The following is a 17070-nucleotide window of genomic DNA, read 5'->3' as shown; positions in this document are numbered from 1 at the left end:
AGATCCACAGAGATCCAGATCCAGAGAAAGTGGCTGGACACGGGAGAGAGGAGCAAGACCAGACCAAGAGGTTCCTGTATTCCAGGAAACCTTTAGAAAATGAAATGATTTGATGAATTTATGAACTCTCAGAGAGATTATTCATGTGGCTTCACTTGACCTTTATGGGTAAGTGGAACAATGTCAGTAGGTAATTTGAGTGACTTTTTAGTTTAAAACATGTTAACAAATAGTTTTAGAGTTTTGGACATGTGAGGTCAAATCACCAATTACACTCTCAACACCACCGACCAATCAAAAACCACCATTCAACAGGCCTTTGTTTGTATTTATTTATCTTTCAATTCAAGGTTGCAGTGATGGACTGGATGAACTGCTGCTCTTCCCTAGTTTCCAGCCTTTACAATCAGACTGGTGTTCAGCACACCACTCAGTGAGAAACATGCTCAATCATTTTCCCTTTTTTTTTTTTTAGCAAATATAACCCACCAAGCCAAAGAGACTGAACAGATCCAGAGCCACATCATGTGAATGATGCTCATTATGTCAACTTATAAGATGCAACATGAAAGGTGTTAAATAGGTTCTGTGAAGGTTATTGAAATTAATCTGATGATTAATCTACTGCATCCCAGTCAGATTTCAGATCAAGGTTGGGAAAGTCCCAGAGCCACATTTCATCCTATTGAAAAACTCATAAGAAGCCTCAATATACTGATCAAGTACAGACATTGTACCTTTATATCTGTTGTTGTTATAAATTCATTTATATATAAGATATCTACGGCCCCATTAAGGGATCCTGCCACAGGTTTTGAGAGCTGAACTAATCCGTAAGTGAAAGATAAAGGATGAAGATGAAGCATGGAAGGCATCAGGGATCATTTGAAGGGTTGGGATCCAGTTTCCAAGATTATACTGAAGGAGATTCTGGGAGACCACAGTATCATTTAACACACTTCAGTCATTTCAGTGCCTTATGGTTCAACTTTCCACATATCCACATGGTTTGGGTGGTAATATGTGTAGTTTTATGCATTAGTATAAAACTTATTACATCAAGCGGTGTTTCTAATGTGTTGGCCTCACAAAACCACAAACATGTGCTCCTGCATCAAACAATATATTACATCTGGATCACACCTGGTACATCAGCATACCCTACTGATATCTGCCCACAGTAAAGGGAAGTACATTATTCTATCTTGAGATCTTCATTTCCTGTGCACGCTTTATCTGTTCTGAGCAGCTCTCAGCAGGGTGCAGTCTGATTTGGCACCTGCTTAGGACGTGGTGAGCTGCTCCTGCTCACGCATGAGAGAGCAATGCCTGGACATTTAACACAGAGGTGAAGGGGTCGTCTTTTCCTCTGGCAGACAAATACTGTGTAATACATTCCTTCACTAATGAAGATTAATTAACTAGTTGCGCAAAACACAGAACCTACTGTGCTGTACAGACTCTTCCAGCAGTAACCAGAAACAATATGTTATTTGTTTAATTTACAAAATATGATAGAAAATCTTTAACTTAAATATTACTTTGTTATTAAAACTTATCATTCAAAACAATTCCTTTGTTTTTGTAATGTGTTGCTGTTGTTGGACATTCTTGTTATCTTTTCTAGCTACCTGATTAGAATCATGTTTTATTTATATTAATTAGGCATTGGATAGAATTTCTTTTTTATCCAGATGCTTAGAAGACTTATTTAGGATTCAGAAATGCCTTGGCAGCTTGTGACAGACTACAATAAAGATGTACAGAACCAAAGGAGTGTCACATGTCACTGTCTTCTCCGTTTCACTCTCATTCACGATTCTTATGAAAAATGCTGCGACTTTTAGAATTGCATGACTTATTACTTATTATTATTTAGAAAAATTAAATCCATCCATCCATGTAGAAATACAGTTCTACTTCCTCAAACTGCAGATGGATGTTTGATTTTTGTCTCAGAGGACAGTGAGGAGTGTCTGACTTTGATTTGTCAAAACTCTGTCTGCATAAATTGTCACATCTTTATCTGTGATTAGCGATGGTTCTTTATTTCACTGGAAACGTATTTTTGGTGTCATCTTCTCCGAAAGATTAGAGTTCAAGTCAATTGACACACTCTTTGTGTTGCAGGGAGGATTTGTCAGCATGTTGCTTAAACTGACACCTAGTGGAGGCTCCATCTCACTACAGCACCATGTTCCAAACAACAGCTGAACAGAACATGCAGTGAACCCTGAGAACCATAAAGTTGCATTCATAGTGATATTACATCTGTGGATAACAGTGCACTGATGTTCACCAATATTTGAAACAAGAAACTCGTTTAAATTGATTAAGCCAACAGGCTACTACCATCTACAGGTCACACAGAGAACAGGGCGGCACTGGCTCAGTCCTTGTGCTCCACTGCACCCTCCACCAGTCAGCTGATTTGTTAATTGTCTAATCTTCCAAATGATGGTTCACACTGCAGTTGCAGATTAACTAAGGTGTCCCTTCTCTTTTAAAATACTGGTTTCACACACTTTTAATTAATCACACTTGTGGTTTGCTGAGGGGGTAGAGTCTCTGCATCCTCTAGTCAAGGTATAAAGTAACATTTATGATCATTCATATAATAATTTAGTTTAACAAAATATTTCTGCTGTCATTTCATATAAATAATTACCATGAGTCATCACATGTCATTTATTTTCTGTACAGACAGGACTTCATATAAACTGTACAACCTTTAACATACCAAGACCAAAATGGCATTAAAAGAGAAGAAATATAAAAGAAACAAACTAGGAAGGTCATTTCACTGTGATATGTACATTTATAAATTATATAATTCACTATTTTAATATGCCTACATTACAGATTATTTGTGTTGTCTGGTTTATAGTAAGAGGTATAATAATCGGATCATACATGGAGTGAAATCCTATAAAGGAGAAGCTCCTTTTGCTTCCATGTCAAGTCGCCGTCCATGATGACAGAGACACAACACGAGTTCCACCAGTAAAGGATTCACATCATCTGTGGGTCAAGACGAAAACTCATTTCTAGGTTGAGGCTGGAGCTAACGACTTATTCCAATTCAGTGAAGCGAGCAAACATAGCTTTGCGGACTGCGTCTTTGTATGTGTCTGAAGCAGAGAGGGTGTAGTTGGTGCCCTTAGTGCCAAGTCCAGCTCCTTTTGTTCGTAACTGTGCCTGAGGACGACGAGCATAACGTTAGGTACTTTACAGAGACAGAGAGTGGAGACACTCCAACACCACCATATAATAATTGTGAATACCTCAATTGGTGCAGTGATGCCCTGCTGATTACGACCAAGTCCTTTTCCCTCCTTCCAGCCCATGGCTTGAAGCATTTTGTTCCCAATATTGTCACTGCTAAGACCATCTTTAGTGGGTTGTTCATAGTTACTGTCCAGGAAAAGACAAATATTACATAAGGTCTGGAAAACAGCATGTCACATAGACCAGTGCATTAAAATAAAAAGCTCCTTACATGACTGGTGTTGGTTGGCTAAATTTCTTCTTTTTTGGTGCAGGTGGTTCAGGGATGCCATATTTTTCTCTCCTCTCTGCTGCTCTGTCTCGATATTTCAACTATTCACCAGAGAAATATGAACAATTGTTACATTAAGGTCACATTAAGAGAGAAAAAAAAACATGGTTTATTGATTAATGTATAATCGTTTGAGCCAAACCTCTGTCTCTTTTCTTTCCAGTTCTTCCAGCTCTGCTTCACTCATTTTGGATCTGCGAAGAACCTCCAGGTTTTTCTAGGAGTAAGTAGTAACATGAGCTTCTCAATTAACAATTGCAGTTTCTTTACAGACACTTTAGACTTTCCATATTTGGACCTGATGACAATATGTTACCTTGTGCAGGTCAGAGAGTTGCTGATGTCGAATTAGACTCTCTTTGTTAGGGAACTGTCTCCTACAAAGAAGGCATGCCAGTTTTTTCCAGTCTGTGAGCTTGTCCTGGTCTCCTTCACCTCCATCAGGTTCTGCTCCTCCTTCCTCAGGGTCACTGTCTCCACTGTAGGCTGCCACAAGGCCGCACTAATCATTGAGTAAACAATGGCAGATGTAAATATTGTTAACAGAAAAGACACCAGAATATATCTGACAAAGATTAAAATGATTCTTTAACACTACAAAAGAAAAGCCTCGGCTTCAAATACTTGGGATGCAGGAAGTACCCACCTTTGAAGTGTTGACTGAGCTAGTTGGTGGCTCTTCTTCATGGACCCTTGACAACTCTGGTATGAGTCTGTCTAGACCTCCTGCCTGCTAAAGAGTGAATAAATGACTAAATCAGATGGATCCATTCAGGACACTGAGGCCTAAGATGTACAGAAGCAGTAGAAGAACAGACATCATATCCTGCTGGACTTACCCTCTTTTCAAACAGTGTGTAGCCAGCATCAGCAGCTGCTGCCTCCTTCCTCTCTTCTTGACTAATAGGCTGAAAGCTACCCTTGAAGTTCTCCTTCTGTTTGTTGAGACTTTTAGCCCACCGTTCCATGTCTTTAGCAATCTGGGAGGAGCCATTACAGTTGAAAAAGGTTAAGTTTCAAAAACAAATACTTGTCAAGTATGTTTAGAAAGCACTGCACAGCAGAAGTAGAAGCTTGTAAAGGGTATTTAACACAGTACCTGCTGAGCTGTCTTGCTTTTGGGCTTTTCCTTTTTTTCTTTGCCTTCTTTAGGTTCTTTACCACCTGCTGTGGCAGAGTTTTCATTTTGTCCAGCATTTGTGTCAGCTGAAGCAGGTACGTACGTCTGCTTCTCATTGTCCCAGTAGAGGTACTGCTGAGTCTGTGAGTTGTAATAATACTGAAAAGCAACAAACACAATGATTATTTTCAAAACAAAATCATCTCGTGACTCACACCAACATAATATAAAGCTAAAAAAGTTCCACAAGGTAGTTGTGCATTACTTACTTGTGTATTTGGGTCATAGTAGAGGCCAGTTTGTGGATCGTAATAGTAGCCAGAAGACTCATCGTATTGATAGGTAGATGTATCAGGTACAACTATCAATTATAAAAAATATAACATAGCATCACAAACAAGTGCAGTATAAAGATGCTTCTGAAAGTAATACAACAGAATTCTAACTATAAACATTACAGGTTTAGTTACCTTCTAGTATTATACATAATTAATAGTAATAAAGTAATTTCAGTCTTGCTTCTTGCTATACATGATAGTAACACTTCACAGGGATCTGTGTGTTCTTACCAGTGCTGGTGTCAGCTGATTCTGAGGTGGTTAACGTAGTGGCAGTGGTAACAGTGGCCACAGGAGCTACTGGGGCAACTGGCAAAGACACTGCTTCGATGCCTGAGAGGGGTTTGGCCTCCAGTTGTTGAACAAGTGGCATAGGCTGAAATTAATATAGTTTTTATTTTGATATTCGTACATTTCAAATCATGCTAACATGGCATAATTACAGATAAACAAAAATGATACCTGAACAGCAGGCTGAGCAATTATATGAGGCTGGTAGACTTGGGCACCCTGTGAGATTACTACTCCTGCTGCAGTAGGAACAATCTTTACTCCTGGGGCAGCTAAAATAGGAAAAGCAAAGCTCACCAAATTACTGCATTATTCAAAATCTAGCAAAGACCTTTGTGCTTGTTGTATCTAACAAATATCCTATAAAGGACTGAATTATTACATCACACAAATCATTAAAACAAACAAACAAAAGAATTACATTATTAAAAAAAAGCTAACAATATTTGATCATGGTTCCAATACTATAAATGGTTAGTAACCACACCAACATGTATAAAGGTATAAAATCAACTCATACCTCCTAGAATCCCATTTCCCTGAGAGATGCTGGGTCCTGCACCTTGCTGGTAGTACGTCTGGTAGACAGATAGAAAAAATAATAATTCAATGAAATACAAAGATTCATTTTTGATTCTGTGAAACTACCTCACTTAAGCATTTACCCAAAGCAGATGTGATTATATTAAATATGCGAACAATCTTGTGTTTCATTTCTGTGTCTTACACCTACTAATCTACCGACATTGATAATCTTGACATTGGTGAATCATTATACAGAATTTGCTGGATATGTGTTGGAAATGTAATAACTTACATCGGTTCATAATTTTACTAAATGCACATTTAAAGAAAATATAACTCTTTTACACTTCTAACCTGTGACATTGGAGTATAGCCCTCTTGCAGGTAGCTGTACTCCGACATTGCTTCTGAACTCTGCTGTGGCTGAAAAGATAAAGCATACATCAGCATCTTGTGACACAAATAACATGATGTTGAGAGAACACAGGCCTACCTGACTTGAGGACCACTGAGCTGCAGCAATGGCTGTGCTGGCCACAGAGAAGGCACTGACACGATTCCCGTCTGGTAGCAAAAGATCCCTAAAACAGGCAAACAGCCAAAATAGCAAATAAGATTATTCCTGTTTGCAGTTTAAGTGGCTCCATATTCCCTCTTTACTGATAATTAAAATCTAGCAATCTGAGGCAACTTACATCTGATTTATCTAAGAGGTAAATAATTCTTCATCTCATCTCATCTGTTGCAAAACATAAAACATACAATGCAGTGGAGACATACTCACTTTCTGGCACTCTTGGCATAATCAACCCCAACTGTTTTTCCATCCAGTTTTAAAGGAGGCTGCAGTCCTTGTAAGATGGTTAGCAGCTGAGAGGCCTCCTATTGAAAAAGAATATTCACACATCATTGAGTTAATCAAGAAGAAAAATGAATTAACATGCAAAATTAGCAGAAAATTCACTGGTCGTCTCTAGGTAAAAATTTGATTTGACAACATTAATTTAAACACATCAAATACTTTACCAGAGGAGAGGACAGTTGCACAAAGGCAAAGCCTCTGTTTTGGCCTGTCTGCTTATCCTTGATCAGTCGAATGTTGTTAGATGAAAGATTAGCATATGGTGCCAGGGCTGCCATGATGGCTTCCACAGTAGTGTGTGGAGCAATATTTCTCAGGATAATTGCTGTAAAGAACAAAGTCTATAGTTAAGCACCACATTCCATGCACTGGAATATTCTATATCTATAACTGTAAAACAGAAGTCCTTACTATCGCCATAGAAATCTCCACTGGGCTGAGTGTCAGAGACTCCAGTATTATTGCTGGTTTCACTTTCTGTTGAGACAATGACAAAAAAGTAAGACATACATTAACAAAATGCATAACTGTGTAGTCAAGGAAACAGAAATGCGATAATCACTGTCAAAATCCTGTACTAAAATGAGACTATGTTTGCAATGTCAGACTCTCACAAACTTCATTGTGTATTAGGTTTGTCCCCATTCTGTGTTAATGTTAGATAGAAAACAAAAAAAAACATGCTGTTTCCCCAATCTATGCACTTTGCCTTTATCTGACAACACTTAATCTAAATATTTTGCGTTACTAGGCCTCTACAACTCCAAAAACACAAGTGTTGCGCTGTATCCCAGCACTGGTGCATCAGGCTGTCCGGATGTCTGCTGTCAGTGGCCTCTTGTTGATTTAACTACTTACCAGCTTTGGCTGCTCCACACCTGAAGCACTTCAGCCTCCTCCGGAAATTGTACAGGCCACACTGCAAGTAACCGTTCACATTTTTTTATTATACACCTACTAGAGGCCTGAACAGTGCTGGCCTAGAAACAGGCAATCTATAAAGGTGCTGCATACCATACCTACCCGAGACACAACCTAACCTTCACCGCTTATCCAAATGCACGTGTACCAAAGAATAAACTGACAGGACTGCAATAATTATGACTGAAAGGCCTAATGTGTGCATGTGTGTTGTGGTCTGTATTAGCATTTCTTGAAACCACAGAACCAAAACAATCATTAACTTACAGTATTGCATAGCCAGTCTTCATACTTGTTTCTGGGGTGACTGTAGTGCATGTCCACATTTTTGCCTTGGATGGTCAGACGTTTCTGAAAGAAGAAGACAACAATTATTGAACTATTTGTGGAAAGCATCAATCTCATCAATTGAGCAAGCAGTGTTGGAAGGGAAAGAAGGGGGAGAGGGACCCCCAAAAGATAGCCTTTGTGTTAAAGACAGGCACATGATGCATATGTGAGCATGATGCATGGATGGCTCTTAAGGTGTTTGGGACCCGTGTGCCCAGGCTGAGCTGGAGCAGAGTGTACAATGTGACCCTAACAGACATTTTTGACTGATTAAAAAAAAAAAAAAAAAAAAAGTTTCCCCATAAAACTTTTAGAATGTGATTTTCTTAAAAAAAATAAAAAAATAAAATAAATCAGCAGCTAATGGAAACATAAGATTAATCTGACGTTATAAGTATCATGTCAAATGCCTCTGTCAGCAGGATAAAGTGTTTATTAACTCAAATACATGCCTGTACACAAATCAAATCTGCAGCTTTGATTGTACTGCAATTTCAGTAAACTATACTAAACACCTTCTAAAATGGTAGATTTTAGTCCTGAATATAATCATCTCTGTAGGTCACCTGTCTAATACATAAAATAATAATTTTTACTCTGTAACAGAAAACCCATGGGTTTCTTTCCTTTCAAAAATATCTGTTCTGTTTCCACACTAATGTACTTTGGTTTGGTTTGGTTTTTGGATTATTTCTTCAGATCCCCAAGATTAAAACTAGACTTGGCGATTGTGAAGCAACCTGATTGGTCTCCATCCATCGGGAGGCATCTTGCAAGTGATAAAAGTCCACGAAGGCGAAACCACGGCTTATACCTAGAGACAGCATTCAAATATAGACGGGAGGCGTGTTAGTTAAGAGTCCATGGGCAAATTATTCAAACTCTTCCACAAACTGCTTCATGACCCAGGCCCTGCTTGGTACACAATGGGCCACTCCTTAGGAGTTTTACCATAGAAAGATGAATACAACTCTTTGAACCACACTCAACAACAAAGTGTGTTTTTGCCAATCAACTTTTTCAAAACTAATATTGCTGCAAGTACTTACCTTAGAATGATCCTAAATGAAATGAACTCACAAGTTTTAAATGAACATTTTAAGTAACTTCAAAAAATTCTCTCCTAGCAGCTATGGGAAAATGGGTCTCAATGGAAGCAGATTGGCCCTATGAGCAGACTGGGGGAAGTTCGGGGTCCGTCACACATTAATCTCACCTGTTTTCTTTTTCATCAGTCTGACATCCACTGGCTGGGGTCCCTCCAGTTGATCTATGGCAAAGCGGATCTAAAAAACAGACATCAGACAGTACTTAACATTTTGAACCACTTGGGCCTTTAAGAATGAATCTAATCTTGAAAACTGTGTGGTGTATGCACATAAAACCAAACCAAGCAGAAACAGGATTGTGCATGTGCAGAAGCAACCCATAGACTTACATCATCCTCTGTGACATGAGGAGGCAGACCCCAGAGCATGATGGTCTTGCTCTTCTTCTCTTCCCCAGGCTCCCTTCTGTAATCCTGATCTGGGTAGTCACCATCAGAGTGATAACCATCTTCAGATCTGTCACTGTTACGCCTTTTCCTTTCTCTTTGCTTTAAAACATTCATATGAGTTCATCAGTGAAATGTGAACATCAGACAAAAACATAATATACATTATAGGATTACCAAAGATTAAAATAACTACCTCAGGACTGTCTCTTGATCCTCGACGATCTCCTTCATATCGTTCACTACGTCTCTCTTCCCCCCAGCGCCGCATGTTGTGATCACGCTCTTGGTCCCTCTCTCGTCTGTCACGCCAATCTGACTCATCACGGCACTGGTCAGAGCCATATCTACCGCTGCGTTCTGTCCGACTAATCCTAGAGGGATATTAAAAAGGAACAAAAATACTTGATATAATGGCATGATACACCTTATCTTATTATTCACACACACACATACTACTCCATCAGTAGGTTCACCAACACAACATCCTCATTAATATTGTACAAAACATAAGACAGACTTCTTCCTGCTGTTGCAGTATTAATGAAATACTTGCACAAAAATGCTTTAATTGAATATTCCCTGTTGAAGATATGTTGCATACTAGGATCTGTATGTTTTGTTAAGATTACAGCAATGTTTTCAGTTTATCAAATGTAGTAAAAACTATTCCGGTGACATAGTATCAGAGAAGTCTTTCTTTACATTTCCACGTAACAAGGATGCTTGAGATGACATGACCAGATTGCACTTTCGTAAGTGTTGACTGAACACCAGACGTGTTTCAGAGCGCTAGTGCTTACCTTTTATCGGCTCCCATTATCAGTATAGTCTCCGAACAATCACGACCTCTAAGGAGCAAACAGTGAGAGTTACAAGTTATCCACACTCTATTGTTATTCAGTAAATAAGCTCCATACAGTCGAAGCTTCTACGTTGCACTGTAAACTGAGGCTAGAACATGGAGGCAGTCTGACGTTAGCAAACACACACTACTTCAACGACACAAAGGAAAAGCTGTAAATTATTCTGGTTTCGAAGCTCAAGCTAAAGTAACTCACCGGTGTTGTTGTGTTTTAATGTGCTGTTGTACAGTACCACTTTCCAACAATGCTATTAGAAAAACTGTAAGCAAGAAAATTCATTTCACAGTCAAGGACTTCTCAAGACACTACGACGGCACCTTCTTTGTCCCAAGATGCATTGCTGTTTAGCTCGATGCATTATGGGAATCTTAATAGTTTTCCCTGAGTTTGCCTCACAGGCAGAAATTTGTCTTCGTCTCCAGTTGTGTGCTTGTTAGGTCATACAGAAGAAGGTATGTTTCGGTTAATTAACTACTATTAACATTTTGTTCACAATCACAGATGGGGCTGTCCGAGATCATAGGTTGTTAAAAGTTTTCTATCCGCCAAAACTAAAAAAGAGAGCATGCTACACAGAGCTGAGGCTAGTGCTGCCTGAAAGCCTTAGCTAAGGGCAGAAACAACACAGGACTTACGTCCGCCATTTTACGGGGGCATATAGCGCTTTAGCTTACTATATTAACTTTATATTTGAGTATTTTTAAATAATTCATTATAACATGATTTTTAATCACGTTTATAATAATAATAATCTGATCTGTGAAATACTCGTTGATCCAGCTGTTATCTAAATGTAAGTGATAATAATTTCTGTATGCAAGTGAAGCTGTTCACATATCACTTTAAGGGTCAATTTGACCCATTTCAGTTTTTTTGTTGACCAAAGTCCTGTTTATCCTTCTTCTATCTTCATGAAATTTTGTGACTTTTCCTCATCTGGGGTCATGAAATGGTGTGTGAAATATGGACACTCTGATGTGTCCTGGAATGCCTGTGCAGATATTGTATAAAGATGATGTTGCAGGTCATTTTGACCCGGACACTTTAATGTGGGTAAAAAGCTGGTCAGATGCAAAATGCACATGTCTCTCTGATGTACTTTGTTTTGAATAGCCTCTGAATAAACATTCAGACCCACAGACCCAGTTGTGTGTACGGGACAAGCTTTCTTGCCTTTGTCCTTGTCACTGTTCTCATGTCATCTCTTTGAGAAGCACATCAAAAATGAGCTCCAGCAGGTTTACAGCTGAAGAAGTTTTTAACTGGGATAGTGATGAAGAAGAAGAGATTTCAGAGACAGAGGATTGTTCAGGGCCCGAGGACAATGTTATTGATGATCCTGGCTGCCAATTTTCCTATGATGAGGAGGATTCGGAAGAGGAGTCTGCTGCCGTCTCTACATCAGATGAAAACCAAGGACTACAGCAATCATCATCCACAGAGGGGACCTGGACATCTAAAGATGGTAATATAAAATGGTCAACATCACCACACCTAAGCCGAGGCAGACTGTCATTTTCCAATGTCATCAAATGACTCCTGGTCCTACAAGATTTGCCATCACACGAGTTGATGATATTCAATCCGCGTTTCAGCTCTTCATATCCCCACCAATAGAGAGGATTATACTTGACATGAGTAACTTGGAGGGGAGGCGTGTATTTCAAGAGAAATGGAAGCCACTGGATCAGACTGACTTGCATGCTTATTTTGGAATTCTGGTGTTAGCTGGAGTTTACAGGTCAAAGGGTCAAAGCAACTGCAAGTCTGTGGAATGAAGAGAATGGAAGGCCAATCTTTCGTGCAACAATGTCTCTGGAAACGTTTCACATGATATCTCGTGTGATCCGATTTGACAACCGTGACACCAGAGCTGCTCGACGTGAAAGAGATAAACTGGCTGCAATCAGGGATGTTTGGGATAAATGGGTTGAAATCCTTCCTTTGATGTACAACCCTGGCCCCCATGTTACTGTAGATGAACGCCTTGTTCCATTCAGGGGCCGCTGTCCTTTCCGGCAGTATATGCCCAGCAAGCCGTCCAAGTATGGCATCAAAATGTGGGCAGCTTGTGATGCAAAATCTAGCTATGTATGGAATATGCAAATATACACTGGAAAGCTATCTGGAGCAGCATCTGAGAAAAATCAGGGGGTCCGTGTGGTGCTGGAGATGAGTGAGGGGCTGCAAGGTCACACCATCACTTGTGGCAACTCCTTTACATCCTACCGCCTTGCAAATGAACTTCAGAAGAGAAAGCTGACTATGTTGGGAACAATAAGAAGAAATAAGCCAGAACTTCCCAGTGAAATTCTGAAGATGCAGGGAAGATCTCTGCATTCCTCAATATTTGTATTCTCTGAGAAAGCAACAGTTGTTTCATACTGCCCAAAGAAAAACAAGAACGTTCTTGTCATGAGCACAATGCACACAGATGCATCTCTGACCTCAAGAGAAGACAAGAGGCCACAAATGATCCTGGACTACAACTTGACCAAAGGAGGAGTAAACAATCTGGACAAAGTCACAGCAACATAAAGCTGCCAGCGCAAGACAGCCCGTTGGCCCTTGGTTATTTTCTACAACATTGTGGATGTGTCTGCTTACAACGCCTATGTCCTGTGCTGAAATCCATCATCAATGGAATGCTGGCAAATTGTACCGACGTCGGCTTTTCCTGGAAGAACTGGGCAAAAGCCTTGTCACTCCCAAGATCCAGAGGCGAGCCAGGCCAGCTCGATCACCAGCAGCTGCAGCTGTAATTGAAAAAGTCAAGTTCGTGCCATCCATCCAATCTGCAATGGATCCAGTGGATCCAGGTGTACAGAAACGGAAGAGATGCCGGGTCTGTCCCTCCGCAAAGGACAGTAAAACAAGCACATCTTGTGTGAAATGCAAGAAATACATCTGCAGAAAGCACGTAGTTACATTATGTTCATCATGTGGACAACATTGAAAATGTTGAACACTGAAAATCTAAAACTAAACAAAATAGTTGTTACAAAAATTTTTCTGGAATTTCAAATAATGTTGTGTCAGTTTTCTAAATGTTTTTCTAATAGAAAATAAAGTTGCTGTTGTTTAAACCCAGTTTTTTGACAGTTCTGAGTGGACACAGTGCGGGTCAAAATGACCCGCAACATAACCAATGCAATTTCTTTTCCAACATAATATGAGGGTTAAGTAAGTACAGCATGTTGGACAGGAGCTGTGTTCATTTCCCGTTGTTGAATCCTGTCAATATTTGTTTCTTCCTGTGAATAGCTTAGTTTGAACAAACTAAAGCTCCCAGCTCCCAGAACTAAACTAGGTTTCCCTGTATGTGTAAGCACATACAAGTGTTTATTTGTGTAAACAAATAAAGGTGAAGCCTACCAAAACAAAACATGAAACAGTGTCATTGTTTTATTGTTTATTACAGCATTTCAATCCTGAAACATCTCAAACAGTTTACTGTACACACAGGTCTTAATTAAGGTGACTACACCATAACTTGTTCATCTTGGCACACGAGAATATTCCCCTTTCATAAATCTCTGATGTGGTAAAGCGATTGTATACAACACAGATGATCAATGAATTGTGCTGATACCAGATTCATAATAAAGCTCATTATGGAGCTTATTTGTGTTTTGCAATATTGATGATGCTTGAGTCACTGACACCCAATACAGCCCATATCTTCTTTACAAATGTGTCATGAGATAAAACAACACAAAATTCAGCCATATAATATAAAAATGGTCCACATGGTCCCAAAAAACACTAGGGTAGATTCCATCTCACTTATTACAAAAATGGTGGAGGGGTGGGTAGGTAGATCTAGGATGCTTTCAAGCTCTAAGTCAACGTCTCTCCTTTCGTCACCTGTAATGACAGATACGTATTTATGCAATAGTTGTAACCCTTTGAAATATGCATACAAAAACTCGCTGTAGATCGTAAAACAACAAACAAGCATAAATATATGTACTTACTCTTGCCTCAATGTATTCAATCCTCCTCTCCAACGCTGTCAGCTTCTCGTTTAGTGTAGCCAAACGGGAACGACATGACATGTCTGTAGGTGATAAGCAGCATTTAGTGACGTTATATACAACTTATTCTGCGTGGCTAACATTATTCTTAGTTGTTCGTTATGAAGTCTAAACGTAAATGTTAACGATTATTAGGAGAACAGCAGTCCATATCTATTCTGATGCTGATGCTAACAACAGCTGAGCAGACTGGCGTTTGAGGGGAGCCTAATAGCCAGCTAGCGAACAGCAGCCTCAACACTCGCATCCAGTAGCATTACATTTCAAATGTCGACACTTGATACGAATCTAACAAGCATCAAAAATGGCACAGTAACTCAATACAAAACTGTCTTCCTACCGAATATTACTAGTTCTGTGTGGACACAAAAACATATCTGACGAGAAAGCTAGCTGCTAACTGGGAGTGGCAAATGACAATATCAACACCAAGGCTAGCAACTGCAGGATAGCTAGCGCAGCTAGCTAGCTATCTAGATTTGGCTACACAAAATATTAACAACAGCGGTGCTCTAATTCGTCAAATTCTTCGTTAAAATCTTACCAAAGGAGTTAAGGAAGTCGGCGATTTTTTTGATGCTGCTTGTAATTACTTCTATATACTCTCGATTCGCCCAGTCCTGGTGAATCTCTCTTTGCACTGGATCTTCCTGGCCGGCCATGTTGGATGAGTTGCAGCTAGGCGGTCGATCAAGCATTAAACCCACAGCGTTCAACCAGGAAGCGCAGCGCAGACGGGACGATGCTGCTGCTGTTATATAGCTTAATCTAATTTAATATGGGTAACCCTAACCCCATAGGAAATCAAATTGTAAGTTGAAATAAAACATTTCGTACGATCTTTGTGCAGTAACGTTGAATAACACACATTACGTTAATAATACATAGGTTACAGCAGACGCCAAACTTTATTTTCGCTAAAGAACAACTCATAATGTTGCTTAACATATTATTATACAATATTATATATAATAATATACAAAAAGGCTGGCAGAATCAATTATTATTGTATATCTACAGGACGTGAAAATCTATGTTAAACACTCACCACGTCCAGTCTGCTTCTAGTCTAGTCAGGTCTAAAGTCCAGTTACCTAGCAACGCTCCAAGTTGTATAAGTGGGACTAATTGTTCTAATAAACAAAACTATAAGGAATAAAACTAATTGATAATAAAGTAATAAAACCAACTAATGTGTGTGTGTGTGTGCACAAATGACAGTGGGATTTCATATGACGTTAAAGCGTTTATTCCAAATTGTGATGTGACATACAGACTGCACTGTGGCTGAATCAGTGTTTTACACATTCATCAGAAACTCCCCTCACAAAAAAAGGCTTCAAGGAGTGCCTTCATTCAGTAAACAAGCTGAACAACCATAGTGTACTGCAAAGGGTCTTATCACTAACTTGCACTACTGCTGCACGACTGCCACGATAAAACACTTTGTGACTAATCTTCTGGACCAGGCTGGTTATTACTGATACACTTTATAGCTGCGCACTTTATTTTGAGCCTTTGAGTAGCTCTTGAATATCTGCCTCGATGTCCATAGTGAGGAAGTGTCTGCTGTAGCGCCTGTAAGGTTCCCCATCAGGACCCACCAGGAACTTCTCAAAGTTCCAGGAGATGTCATTCCTGCACACTGGACTCCAAATGATGAACTGTGGATCAGTCATGAGAGCCACAGCATCATCACTGGGGAAAGGAAGCGTTTCCTTCAGATAGACAAACAAGGGGTGGGCATCCTTTCCATTCACATCCACCTTCTCTAGGAGCTGAAACTTTGGCTCAAAGCCATTCCCTGGACGGACATACTTCAGACATCTGAGGATTTCGTCATTCCTGGCGTTCTCCTGTTATATAAAAAACAACACATCCTAATAAGACAAAACACTTTCAGTCATAGCAACAAAATGAGGCTTTTTTAAATTTAACTTTTATATTTTTTACATGCCACTACATATGAGACGTATTTATTTGATCAGGTTCAATTTCTGGGTGTTTTGTAAAGTGATATTCTTTACATACAGGTGTCATGAATTTGACTTGTATTTTGCAGCTCTTAAAAAGGGGAAAACAAGAAAATTCAATATAACAAAAGAAATGTGGAATGAATTGTTGAATCTTTTTTTTCCCTATACATTTTAAAGATATACTGCAGTTGTATTTATTTATAGGTGTCCTTCAAATTCAAAAGGCCTGTCATATTCTATATATATATATATATATATATATATATATATATATATATATATATATATATATATATATATATATATATATATATATATATATATAATTCACACATGGCTTACCTGATGTCCAAACTGATTGCAGGGTACACCCAAAATAACGAGTCCCTTGGCGGAGTATCGAGAGTGGAGCTCGTTCATCTGAGTATAATCCCTGACTGTGGTCCCTCAAAGAGACGCCACATTCTCAATGAGGACCACTTTTCCCTTCAGTGTAGAGAAACTGAAGGTTTCACCAGACAGCAGCTTAGCTGTCATCTCGTAAAACTTTTTCACATTTCCAGCCATTCTCGTGAGTTGCACGAACAAGTTAGACTGTAGGAGGGAAAGCCCCGTTTATTTATACCCTCGATGTCAGCAAGTTTAAAAGTCTAATCTTTATTCAGGGGGCGGGACATAAACGCGCTGCAACACAAACCCTCAAGGATTAGTGACTTTTACAATTTTACAATTATTTAATTAGTATATTTA

The 17070-nt window shown here is 39.3% G+C and overlaps 4 protein-coding genes across 5 annotated transcripts; 1 reads left to right on the top strand and 3 right to left on the bottom strand.

Annotated features, from left to right (window-relative positions):
- Positions 1-2673: 2673 nt before the first annotated feature.
- Positions 2674-10645, bottom strand: rbm5 (RNA binding motif protein 5). Of its 2 annotated transcripts, none has more exons than XM_026349111.1 (25): positions 10503-10644; positions 10245-10292; positions 9638-9815; positions 9385-9543; positions 9163-9232; positions 8687-8760; positions 7884-7967; positions 7554-7614; positions 7107-7172; positions 6860-7020; positions 6618-6715; positions 6327-6414; positions 6188-6256; positions 5829-5886; positions 5480-5580; positions 5249-5393; positions 4949-5040; positions 4659-4838; positions 4399-4539; positions 4206-4292; positions 3876-4061; positions 3702-3776; positions 3500-3600; positions 3285-3414; positions 2674-3198 (listed from the first exon to the last, which is right to left on the bottom strand). In XM_026349111.1, the coding sequence occupies exons 2-25, from the start codon at positions 10259-10261 to the stop codon at positions 3073-3075; spliced, it is 2547 nt and encodes an 848-aa protein (XP_026204896.1). In that variant the 5' UTR covers positions 10262-10292; positions 10503-10644; the 3' UTR covers positions 2674-3072. The 2 variants fall into 2 exon arrangements, with proteins under 2 accessions (XP_026204896.1, XP_026204897.1); XM_026349112.1 differs by having other exon boundaries at positions 3059-3198; positions 4206-4289; positions 10503-10645.
- Positions 10646-10692: 47 nt separating this feature from the next.
- LOC113154752 (piggyBac transposable element-derived protein 4-like) lies at positions 10693-14090 on the top strand. The gene is given in 4 exon segments (XM_026349114.2): positions 10693-11835; positions 11838-12064; positions 12066-12928; positions 12930-14090. Coding segments are annotated over 4 exon segments (1728 nt in total). The 5' UTR covers positions 10693-11531; the 3' UTR covers positions 13264-14090.
- Positions 13705-15054, bottom strand: brk1 (BRICK1 subunit of SCAR/WAVE actin nucleating complex). The gene is made up of 3 exons (XM_026349117.1): positions 14889-15054; positions 14285-14367; positions 13705-14174 (listed from the first exon to the last, which is right to left on the bottom strand). The coding sequence occupies exons 1-3, from the start codon at positions 15040-15042 to the stop codon at positions 14148-14150; spliced, it is 264 nt and encodes an 87-aa protein (XP_026204902.1). The 5' UTR covers positions 15043-15054; the 3' UTR covers positions 13705-14147.
- Positions 15055-15577: 523 nt separating this feature from the next.
- On the bottom strand, positions 15578-16941 carry gpx1a (glutathione peroxidase 1a). The gene is made up of 2 exons (XM_026349116.1): positions 16663-16941; positions 15578-16200 (listed from the first exon to the last, which is right to left on the bottom strand). Exons 1-2 carry the CDS (start codon positions 16885-16887, stop codon positions 15850-15852), a joined length of 576 nt encoding a protein of 191 aa, XP_026204901.1. The 5' UTR covers positions 16888-16941; the 3' UTR covers positions 15578-15849.
- Between the last annotated feature and the right edge of the window lie 129 nt (positions 16942-17070).

Source organism: Anabas testudineus, chromosome 5 (genome assembly GCF_900324465.2).
Source record: "Anabas testudineus chromosome 5, fAnaTes1.2, whole genome shotgun sequence".
Taxonomy (NCBI): domain Eukaryota; kingdom Metazoa; phylum Chordata; class Actinopteri; order Anabantiformes; family Anabantidae; genus Anabas; species Anabas testudineus.
Note: the sequence above shows the minus strand (reverse complement) of the source record. Positions and strands in the feature narration are given on the sequence as shown.

Coding starts and splice junctions, on each gene's coding strand:
- rbm5 (XM_026349111.1), bottom strand. Junction 6,415..6,617: donor TATGCCAAGAGTGCCAGAAA/GTGAGTATGTCT, acceptor TGCCTGTTTTAG/GGATCTTTTGCTACCAGACG. Junction 5,581..5,828: donor GGGAAATGGGATTCTAGGAG/GTATGAGTTGAT, acceptor TTCCTATTTTAG/CTGCCCCAGGAGTAAAGATT.
- brk1 (XM_026349117.1), bottom strand. CDS start 15,042: ATGCTTGATCGACCGCCTAGCTGCAACTCATCCAACATGGCCGGCCAG. Junction 14,368..14,888: donor CGACTTCCTTAACTCCTTTG/GTAAGATTTTAA, acceptor TATCACCTACAG/ACATGTCATGTCGTTCCCGT. Junction 14,175..14,284: donor TTGAATACATTGAGGCAAGA/GTAAGTACATAT, acceptor CTGTCATTACAG/GTGACGAAAGGAGAGACGTT.